We start from the raw sequence: 11,847 nt of genomic DNA, 5'->3' as shown, positions 1-11,847 counted from the left end.
CACAGACTTTAAAGAAGAAAAAAAAAAAAAACAAGACTCTTTTTGCTCTTTTTGCTGACAGGCAGCAAGACGACCACATGTCAAGTTTAAAAACTGATTTGTTGAAAACTTCCGGGACATTTAATGTCCTTGTTGGAGTGACAGGGAGTGTTGCAGCCTTGAAACTGCCTCTTTTGGTCTCCCAGCTTCTTGAACTCTCTGGGGTGGATGTACGAGTAGTCACTACAGAGCATGCCAAGCACTTCTATAATTCTGCTGAGGTGTCAGTCAAAATCTACAGTGACGAGGATGAATGGGAGCTGTGGAAACAGAGATCTGACCCTGTGCTACACATTGAGCTAAGGCGTTGGGCAGATCTACTTGTCATTGCCCCTCTTGATGCCAACAGTCTTGGAAAGATTGCTAGTGGTATTTGTGATAATCTGCTGACGTGTGTGGTAAGAGCCTGGGATACCAGTCGTCCTCTTCTCTTCTGCCCTGCAATGAACACAGCTATGTGGCTGCATCCTATTACAGCCCAGCAGGTATCCAGACTGAAAGAGTTTGGATATGTGGAAATCCCCTGCGTTGCCAAAAAGCTAGTGTGTGGAGATGAAGGTAAAGGTGCCATGGCAGAAGTATCGACAATTGTCAGTCTTGTCAAAGAGTATCTTCAGAAACCAGATGAGTCATCTTTGGAGGCATGAACGTCATATTGTACATCCAAGCAAAGGCCAAAGCAAAAGAAACACTATGCCTTGTTGTTGGATTTGTCAAACTGCCACGGTCCAACACACTCATGGTAAACACATTTACTTGCTTTCACCTGTTTTACTTCATAAATTCACTTCTTAGAATGTGTGGGTGTGTCCAGAACATCATGACTGAGATCTCTCTAAATCCTCTTTTGGTATTGTTAAACCTGTTGGGGCACAGCGGCTTTACATTTCAAAGACGTGCATTGACTTTTTCAACATTAATTCCCATCATATCACCTCTGGAGCCTGATCAGCCCAGAGGTTAAAAACAAAAAAGTTGGTAGTGTGAGACGTTAATTTTTAGCTGTCACCATCAGTTTTTTGAGGTACATTTTAAACAGTTTTGTGTTGTTTTTTTTGTATATTTATTTTGTTTAGATAGTAACACATTATTTGGTATCCCAAGTAACATAAAAGATAAGGTAGCAACAGCTGCATCTCTCAGAGATGACATGAAAGTGCGTTTTGTATTATGCATTTTTTCCTGACTTGAACAGACAGTTTGAGCCTGTTTACGATGTGCTCGACTTGTTTTTCCTGGAAAGGCTTTCCTCTGAATTTACCTTTGTTTATTCTTTTTGTTTAATGTTAGCTGACGTATTCAGATATAGATATAAGGATAATGAAAACTGCGACATGCCACATTACTGTTTGCTAAGTACCACCCTAAATGAACATCTAATAATATACCTGTTAAAAAGGCCATATTTATACTCCAAGCTGTAAAATGTGTGATTATACATTTTGTTTATTTGCTAAAGGAACTAAAATTTTTGTCATTATCAAAGGGAAAGAGACAAAAGTGCAACAAGTTAAAATTTCAGTCATGTATTCCCATCAGATTCATGAAAGCCGTTGTAATTTGGGGTTTTCTGTGGGTTTTAATTAGTTATTTGAAGTGTCCTTTTTCCAGGATCGATTATTGAGCATAATCAATCATATCAGACATACAGGATGTGCCTTTAATGACTTAAAAAAACAAGAATTGGGTACATGAGAATTTCTAACTCTGGTTGTTTTCCTTTTAAGCATAGTCCACACATTTTCATTAGGGTCGGGGAAGGTGATTCCTGAAGCTTGCCTTATCTATTCCAAAACCAGGTTTAGTTTTTGGATTGTTGTCCTGTCCAGCTCTTGATTTGAGAAAAAGTTGACAAATTTGGAGGTAGTCCTCCTCCTTTAATATTCTGCCAGTATTGCTGGAAGCAAAACAGCCCCAGAGCATGCTGCTACCACCACCATGCTTGACAGTTGCCACAGTGTTTGTCCATTTGAAAGCCTCACCTGTGCTCCTCCAAACATACCTCTTTATTGTCTCAATCTTTGTCACATCTTTGACCATAAAACATTTTTCCAGAAGGCTTGTTCACATGTGGACAGCTGCAAATTTCAGTCGAGCTTAAAGGGTTTGCTTTTGGAGGAGGAGCTTCTTTCTTGGTTGGCAACCTCTCAGTCACTAAAAGTTGTAATCAGTCGCTAACGACGAGTTATTAGACCTTGGCTTTGTCGACCTAAGACACTGTAGAACCTTCAGCACCAATTATTAAAAAATGTAAGTAAGTGCATGTATATATTTGAGCCTGCATTTATATTTTGACCCTGTGTGGATAAGAGACAATCCAAAATGAATTCTTGTTTTTTTTTGTTTTTTAAAGTCACTGAAGATGAATGGTGAACAATCATTCCACTCTGGGAAAGTTTTAAAATAATAAAAAGCCCAAAATTACCATGACATTCATGCCCATGGTGTGTATATGTAAGCTTGGTTGTTCATATGTGTGTGTATATAAAATAAATGATAAAATATGCAAGACTGGAGGCAAAGCCAGAGCTAAGGCCAAGACCCGCTCATCCCGTGCCGGGCTTCAGTTCCCCGTGGGTGGTGTCCACAGACTGCTGCATAAAGGCAACTATGCCGAGCGTGTAGGAGCCGGCGCCCCTGGCAGCTGTGCTCGAGTACCTGACCGCTGAGATCCTGGAGCTGGCTGGCAACGCAGCCCGCGACAACAAGAAGACTCGTATCATCCCGCGTCACTTGCAGCTGGCTGTGCGCAATGACGAGGAGCTCAACAAGCTCCTGGGGGGAGTCACCATCGCTCAGGGTGGTGTGCTGCCCAACATCCAGGCTGTGCTGCTGCCCAAGAAGACCGAGAAGCCCGCCAAGGCCAAGTAAACGCAAAGCGCTCGGCTTCACAAAAAAACAAAGCCTCTTTTAAGAGCCACACAATTCTCTCTGAGCAAACATCCTTCTTGCTGTGACTGTGTCTGTAACATTTTGTGTATTGGGAAATGTAGATTATGTATCTTGATTTATTTTGAAATGTATGTTCATTCATGTCATCTTACATAGTCAGGGACTGAAATCCACCTTCAAAATATACTATCATGAGTGCTTAAGCAGTGTGTTTCTTTTATTCACAAGACAAGAATAGAGGGTCTTAATATAAAGTCAAATTAAAACTAAAGCAAAAAGCTCTCAGTCTCTCCTGCTGAGTGGTTGAGGCTTGTGCCTTGTTCAACCTCATTGCTCATCTTACTAATTTAGAATAAATAGGATGTCACTAATTATTAGCTTCATAACTACCACTGTAGACACTCATCATGGTTCACTCGCTTGATAATTAAAGCAGTTTCTACGCTCATGGAAACAGACAACACGTGGTACATGACACATGTGGCAAGATCACAAACCTTGTCAAACACAATAGGAAATCATAACAACGTGAGGAGAGGGACAGGTGGACTTCTTTGGTGCTGCAGAAACTACCCAGGTACAGAGGGAGGAAAATGTGGAGCTGTTAGCAACATGTTCAGCACCACTGCTGCTAAATATGGGACATTTTGCAAAGTCACTTACATCTACGCTTAGTCAACCCCTGTTTTAAGGACAGTAGTGGGTTTGAGCAGGATTCGAACCTGGGCCTCCTGGTCTCAAGGCGGCTATTCATCCCATTGTGTTCTCAGAGCATATCATGCGACCTTAAAGCTCTCAAGAATTCCATTAAGTTGCTGAACCCTGACCTCTGACGTTGCAAATTAGTTGGTTTAGCTATAAACTTTGGTGTGTAACTCTGTAATATCTATAAAAAAATTAATGAAACCAAAAATGAAGGTGTAATTCAATATAAGTATGCAAATCAAGATGAAAATCTATTAATAGTTAAAAATATACAAGACAAAATATTATCCGAAAGCATGAGAGACGTGGTATGGCTCATCTCGCTCGGGCGCCTCCCTGTGAGAGCGGTGGTACAGTGGAGTTGTTTCGTTACCACCATGAAATGTCCCATGACCAACTGTGATAAAGATGAGACCCTAGAACATCTTCTATTGGATTGTTATAGGACAACTGAGATCAGGCAGAAAATGACAGAGATTGGCTATGATGTGGATGTTAATATTAAAGCAGTTAAATATGGTTTGTTTAAAGAAAAAATGTGTGACGACAAAAGGAGACTCTTTTGGTTAGTAATGTGTGTAATAAACACACATATTTGGAAAACCCGTGCCAAAGGAGTACTTGAACAAAAGATGATAAGTAGTGATGTGGTGAGTAAACATATCATTACAGATCTGCGGAGAAGACGAACAATGGACCTGAAACTTGGGAAAGTTTTCCCCTGGAATGTATTGAAATTGTAAGTTTTAAAAGTGGTTTGTGGACTCAGATGCTCGATTTTCCTCCTTGTTTGACTTTTTCTTTGGTGAGTGGTGTGTGATCACGGTTTTGTATATGTAATTGTATGTGTGTGTACATTTTATATGTAATTTTGTATACTTTAAATAAAGTGTTTAAAAAAAAAAGTAAAGGAGGCGCCAAGCGTCACCGTAAAGTTCTCCGTGATAACATCCAGGGCATCACCAAACCCGCTATCCGTCGTCTGGCTCGCCGTGGCGGAGTGAAGCGTATTTACGGTCTGATCTACGAGGAGACCCGCGGTGTGCTCAAGGTGTTCCTGGAGAACGTCATCCGTGATGCCGTCACGTACACTGAGCACGCCAAGAGGAAGACTGTGACCGCCATGGATGTGGTGTACGCTCTGAAGAGGCAGGGCCGCACTCTGTACGGCTTCGGCGGTTAAACTCATTCGCCCTAATCCATCAAACGGCTCTTTTAAGAGCCACACACTTCACTTTGAGAGCTGTTCTGTTATGGTGTTATATTTTTTTTTCTGAAGTCTTGAAAATATTAGTGAAATACCTGCCAGTATTTCCATACCGACTGCTGATGTAGTGTGTTAGAACTTCACGAACGATTACCGACTGACATTGCCTACATATTGTAACGGACTGGGTTACAAGTTAGTTGACTGTTGTGTTATCAGTGTTCTGTGTTGAGAATTGCAAATTACTTATGGCATAGTTGGACCACACCCGCAGCATGGTGATTTACTGAGTGTCCTTGAATGTGCAGTAGTCTAGAGGCCGGTTAGCCTGTCAATCAGATCAGCTACCAATGACAAAGTCTGGAGGAGAGCAGGTGTGTGTGTGTGTGTGTGGTTGGCGGAAGAGAGAAGAGTGTCGGTGGTTGTGCTGTTGCTGTAGAGCGCACTTTTTTCCCCTGTTTTGGCGTTGGCTACGGCCCACAGTAGCCCGTGTTACTATTCTGAATAAACACCGGTAACCGGAACGCTGATCGTCTGTCTTCTGTCGAGGGACGCTACAATATTATATTGACTCTTCGTTTTGCTATAAGATTCAGCTGTAATGCGTGCTTTTCTTCACAACGTTACAATAACTGACATGACCACAAACTGAACTTCAGAAGTTAGAGACAATGTTTATGCTTCTGACAGCATAAACTCCGACAGCACTGAGCAGCTCCTTTAGTGGCAGGCTGCAGCACCCACGATGTGGGACAGAGAGATTACTCAGGTCTTTCCTCCCCACTGCTGTCAGACTCTACAACAAAAACTTGCAGCTGATCAAACACACACATCCACACAAGTGCAATAAGACTGCTATATGTGCAATTCTTTTTTTCTGACAAAGTTGTACTTTTCTATTTTCTTACTCAGTTGTATATAGCATTTGTATTCTATTTTATTCTATTGCATACCAATGTTTTCTAATTTCCGCTACATAACTTTGCACTTTTGCTGTAACAAAATAAATTTCCCACCTGTGGGACTAATAAAGGTCATCTAATCTTATCGTATGCACTTACGACACAGATCTCTGGTTTCAAAGCAAGTTTTTAAAAAGAAAAGTCTGGGTAATAACTTCACAATTTAAGTCAGTCAGATTTTTATTCATGTACTAAAACAACTAAATGTGTTGCACATACTGATAGACTAACAGGGCTGTCCCACTTCAGTTCTAGTGTGAACATGAGTTTGACACCTATGGATTAAAGATTTAGTTTCATTACTTTAACCAAGTGTACTCTCAGAGGTGAGTGGCTCTTACAAGAGCCGTTAGTCGGTTGAGGAAAGTGGCTGGATTTTATTCAGCTTTCTCATTCTTCTTGGCCTGGATGTTGTCGGCCCAGCAGCTTGTTCAGCTCTTCGTCGTTGTGGACGGCCAGCTGCAGGTGGTGGGGGATGATCCTGACAAGGGCGTGTTTTGGCAGTGGTGGGGACGGATGATTCAACCACCGAACCCTGCCCTGCTTTTGTCTTTGTTTCTTGATAAAAAAAAAAAAAGGAGAAATATACTTGCCTACATTTGCTATTCTACATGCGTTTAAACAATTTAAAATTACAATTCATAGTTTTATATGTGAATTACTTAATGTTAAATTACCATTAAACAAATGACTGAGTAAGTATTTTAGACTTTTGTTTGCTTCAGTCATATTCCATATAAATCAGGTATCATACCAAAAAAAAAAAAAAAAGAAGCTTGAAATACAGTCATGACAATAAAAGAATATAACTTTAAGGACTTAATAACATTACTTCAGTTATAGTGCACCAACATCTCTTATACATTAGCACTAAGGGAACACTTATTGACCTGGTGGTTTTTGTCCAACTACGATTACCACAAAGTAAAAGATCTCTCAGCAAAATGATGCAACATTTTAGGCACAATATTGCCCCGATCAAATCAGTGAGCTGGGATGTTTTATTCTCAACATGAACTACTGTTACAGCAAAAGACATGGACTACATGCCCCACACAACAACTCAATGTCCACTATGTGAAGGAGCCAAACACACGCCTGCTCCTCTTGTTAACTGAGATAAACTGCTGGCATATTTGTTTTACATCTATACTGTCCAGACTCTCCTGGTGGACATGGCATACATCAGGATTGTTTAATCTCATTTGAGTCATTGTTGACCTTAGCCATCTTTTTAGTCTTGTGAGAGCACTGAAGCTTCTTTCAGCCTCAGTACATGCGTTTTATCCTCAGATTAAAATTATTGTGTGGTTGATGTGCCTCACCTTTGGCCCTGGCTCTTCCCCTCTGACTGCACTAGGACATATTGCTACCTGATAAAATAACACATGGATTCGTGCCATATAAAAAGTGAGACATGTCAATTCAGATTCTCTGTCAAATATACACTAATGAAACAATTTACATCAGCAGCCTAACAATTGTCATGATAATAAATACTAGTTAATCTATAGCACCAAATCATCAGTCAGTCACCTGTGACCTCGCCTCTTCACCTCTGTCCGAGCTACAACATGGCAGAGCTGCCTCTGTCACCTGATGAATAACAGTGAGCCATTCCACATACATACAGTCACACATGTGCTTCAAATACAGTCATGAACCACCAAGTCATCATCCAACTTCACCTGTGATTCTTGTATCACCATTACTCCACCACTACACCATTATTAAAACAATTTGTGCAAAGTGCACTCCAAGGTGGAATATTTGCAAAATCATGACTACCTCATGATATTTTGTCTCAAAAATTAACCCTATGAATATGTCAGGATATGTTTACATGTTTGTTTTGCATCTATGAACAGAATCAACTTTCTGGAGATTTACTTTCCTGGGTGACTGAGAATGCATCAAGACGTAAACAGCTCCCTGAAAGGCACAGCCAATCACATTGACCATAGTGAATGAGGCAATTCTGAAAATAAAGTCAGTGAATTCCACGTTGATCCCAACTGTAACTTCTAGTATAGAAACAGCATGAAGATTTAAGTGTGAGCATAAGACTTATATTATAAAAACAATACTAATAAAAACAGTAAAGGAGCGAGCTCTTGGTGCAAGTGAGTGAGGTGGCTCTGAAAAGAGCCGTTGTTTGTAGGAGAGCGTGTAGCTTAAGCTCTCTCTCTGCGGATGCGGATGTGCAGAACTTGTCTGTGTCACCATTTCAGAGAATATGATCAAGAGATGACAATAGCCAAATTGTCCAGCAGGTGCCACTGTGGAGATGGTTTCAGATTGTTTTGAATCACAAACACTTCAAATCTTTCATGAAGCCTTGCTTTGCTCATCATGGTGACACCTTCACTGGAGATCTGTATCTCATCATTGCCATAGTTATGTCACAGTGTAGCTGGAAGCTGAGCCAAAATCCAGATTAAAGGGCAAACTTCATAAATCGCAAAACTGACCTTTATCTTCTGAAGCAGAAAGTCCACATTTATTCCCAACTAAGGGTTTAAATGCACAAAGGGCCAAAATAAGACAGAAATAAAACAGGAAACAAACACTGAGACAGAGACTAAGATGCACAAACTTGACAGGGACAAAAAAGAAAACAAACATGAAGCTGAAACCAGCTAAACACATGTGACACAGGGTTCATAAGAACAACAGGCAAATTTTTACTCAAACACAAAGTCCCCAGAGAGATGCATGCTTCACTAGCACAAACCTATCATCCAGGGGAAGGACAAAGAGCCCAAAACAGTAAGTAGTTTATCTGTAATTCTGTTTTTATAAATTCCTTCACCTTCTTTTACTTTGTGTTTGTAAGTGTGGCTTTAAAAGGACAATACGAGATCTAGTAAGGCTATAATTAGGTAACATGTTCTTATTCTTATGAGGTAGGCCTGATACAGTTTGTTTGCACCATCTACTTTCAAAAAGTTTAAAAAGAAGAAAGATCAGAAACTAACAGAGATCAGTGGAATTATTTCCTCTCCTCAATCTAATCCACTGACCTTAAGTGTTACTCTAATTTAAAAGCTTTGTGAGCTCCTGATGTCATTTCAGTGTTAGAATTCATAGACACTGTTGTGTCTGACACTTTACTATCAGGTTGAAGAAACCTTTTGTATTTCCCATCAGTTTCAGTGCAGTGTTTTCACACGTAAAGAACAACATGGGGAAATTCTGTAATTCTTCACCAACGTGTCTGATCAGATTAGTGGAATAAAGAAATATTTATGGCTTTTTAACTTATTGCATTTATTTTCTGTTAGAAAAAATTAAAACATTTAATTGTAAACTGATTTGGTTACTACAAATTTGTGTATGAACATATAAACTCTGCCGTTTCTTGCATGGTGAACTTCACAGTCACCATCATTATGTGATGTGTTGGTTTAGTGTGTGACCAGCTCAGTTAGAAGAGACTCCCCAATCAGGGCAGCAAACAATACAAACAAACAACAAATCTGCAGAAGCAAAGTTAGTCACCAGAACTATTCTGTTAGCAGACATTTATCACAGATGGCTGGTCTTTGACTCTGACCACACTGCAAGGTGTCACCCCTTATTCAACAGAGCATGTCTGTATCAGAGTGTGCAGATCCTCTCTGGAAACCCTAACTGTAAAGCAGGTCTCAGTTTATTTTTCATAGTAAAAGGAAACCTCAACATCTGTCAGCCTACGAGACCCTCCACAGATTTTTCAGGACTCAGTGAACAAACACCAGAGATTTTTTTTTCTATTTGTGGACTAGGTAGAGGCACAGGACTCTCTCAGCAAACATGGGACCCCAAAACTACAAGCTCGACATCAATATTGTATCTAGATCAGCTCTCTCAAGTTACTGAAGTAATTATGTGCTTAAGAATGCATTCTTCGGGTGGCCAGAGAGAAAGGCCAGATTCTATGGCGTGGGGCGAAGATAATGTTTTTTTTCGGATTACTCCCGACTAACCATGGACCGGCGTGTGTCCTTTAAACAAATCAAGTTGGAGTTGAGGGAAAGAGGAGTGGAATACTCCCTGCTCTACCCTGCCACTCTAGAAATAAAACATAATGGAGCAAGGCACAGATTTTCTTCACCTGAGGAGGCTTCAAAATTCATTAAGAACCCCCCCCCCACGCACACACACGCACAAACGCATCCTCCAACCGTTTATGCATGGACGATGAATACAGAGTTTATCATGCAACATCAAAGGGATGTGCCTTTTTTCACGTCACGCTGTGCGCCACGTTATTGTTTACATGAGATGAATTGCAGAATGGCAGATAGAGACAAAATACTGTTACTCTGACTATCTTCAGGTTTTACAGCTTACATATACACACGCAGTTACTGTCCCTCCATTTAGAAAGGCAGAGGCATCACAGTGTGATTATTTTACATGTAGTTGTTTTTTCCCTGTGTAATAATATTCAACATTGCTATCAATACATTTTTCAAAAAATGCCTCTCTGTGCAAAATGGGTTCAAAAACATAAACAGCTGTGGGATCCTGTTTGTCTGTGATTTGAACCGGGGAACAAATTGTGGCAGGATCAGCCTGATGTTATTTGTATCCCACTGTAACTTTACTGTATAAAGAGCTAACATCTCCAAAATGTCAGGAGTAGTTAGTCATTACAACAAGTGTTTGTGAACTAAAAATCAAGAATGTGGGATACTTTAACTGAACAAACACACACATCCACACATGTGCAATAACACTAAGTGCAATAATCTTTTCTGGCATCGTTGTATTTTTACTCAGTTGTATATAGCATTCGTATTCTATTTTTATCTTATTGTATATATTTATTTTATTTTATTCTACTGTATATAGTATATTATTTTATTCTATTCTGTACAGCTGTGTACTGTATTTATTCTTATTGTATTCTAATTTTTGCGTCATAACTTTTGCACTGTCCACTTCCTGCTGTGACAAAACAAATTTCCCACGTGTGGGACTAATAAAGGTTATCTTATCTTACTGTTTGTCCGTGATTTGAAGAGCCCAGCGCGTGCTCCGGACGAAGGGAAAAGCAATTACGCAGGGGAGACCTACCTTGGCATTTGTGCAGGTAAAGCCAAAGGGAAGATATGCTTCACCATATTTTCTAGTCTTTGGCTTAGAATGAAGTTGGTTTGGAAACATATTCAGCTATGCTTCCTCTCCTGCTTTGCGTTTCTTTGTGCTCCCCGTGCTAGCAGTGTCCAAGTATTTTTTTGGGTTTTTTTCCCTTTCATTGGTCCCCCTTTAGAAGCTGGCTTTCTGTAACTTGAAGAACAGAGGAGTAAGGACAGAGTGGTGGTGTGGGGATTGGTGTGCGAAGAAAGAATAGGAAACCTCCCTTTGTCTTTGTTTTTTTTTGTTGTTGTTTGTTTGTTTGTTTGTTTGTTTGTTTGTTTGTTTGTTTTTGAATTACTTATTTATGTATTTATTTTTCAGTTCTGCTATCAAAGTTTAAAATGAAATAAAAATTGTTGATGACAAAAAAAATTAATTTTTTTCATATCTTTTCTTTTACTTTAAATATATAAACTTATACATATATAAAATATATAAACTTAAGCTGTAGCTGTGGCTCATGTTTCTGGAGTTTTCAATTCAGAATCTTCACTCTCAGGCTGTAGTGCAGTGAGTGACACCTACTGACAGGTACTAAGTGTGGTTGCTGTCAGCTTTGGTAGCGTACTATACCTTTGTGCAGAAAAGAGTCACACTGACACATTCAGACAGTTTAAGAAGCGCTTGGAGAAAAATGATTTAAACAAAAATACCTAACTGTGTGCAGTTTTTTAAAGGATAAATAGTCTACATACATGTCTGAAAGTGATTATTATGAAAGTACTCATTTTATCTGTAGCCACAGTCATGCTTCTAATTATCAGGTGCCCTCTGTATTGCTGTTACACTGCTTAGGTCAAATTGAAACATTTTCAGATAATATAGACTAATATCAGTGAAAGTGATAAACTGTTCTGTACTTAATCATCAGTCAGTGAAGGACTGAAAGCCAGAGAAAAAGACTTTTATAGTTTC

General features: G+C 39.6%; 2 protein-coding genes and 1 pseudogene across 2 annotated transcripts; all 3 read left to right on the top strand.

Moving 5' to 3' along the window:
- The first annotated feature begins 46 nt into the window (after positions 1-46).
- LOC146579497 (phosphopantothenoylcysteine decarboxylase-like) lies at positions 47-2,441 on the top strand. The gene has a single exon (XM_085269355.1). The coding sequence runs from the start codon at positions 78-80 to the stop codon at positions 684-686; it is 609 nt and encodes a 202-aa protein (XP_085125481.1). The 5' UTR covers positions 47-77; the 3' UTR covers positions 687-2,441.
- A 22-nt stretch (positions 2,442-2,463) lies between these two features.
- LOC146579496 (histone H2A-like) lies at positions 2,464-3,153 on the top strand (annotated as a pseudogene).
- A 1,128-nt stretch (positions 3,154-4,281) lies between these two features.
- LOC146579495 (histone H4-like) lies at positions 4,282-4,819 on the top strand. The gene is made up of 2 exons (XM_085267965.1): positions 4,282-4,286; positions 4,543-4,819. Exons 1-2 carry the CDS (start codon positions 4,282-4,284, stop codon positions 4,817-4,819), a joined length of 282 nt encoding a protein of 93 aa, XP_085124091.1.
- Positions 4,820-11,847: the final 7,028 nt, after the last annotated feature.

The sequence above is a fragment of the Mchenga conophoros genome, linkage group LG3 (genome assembly GCF_057382185.1).
Source record: "Mchenga conophoros isolate Kocher_MC1m ecotype Shallow Benthic linkage group LG3, M_conophoros_male_GT1.1, whole genome shotgun sequence".
Classification (NCBI taxonomy): Eukaryota; Metazoa; Chordata; class Actinopteri; order Cichliformes; family Cichlidae; genus Mchenga; species Mchenga conophoros.
Note: the sequence above shows the minus strand (reverse complement) of the source record. Positions and strands in the feature narration are given on the sequence as shown.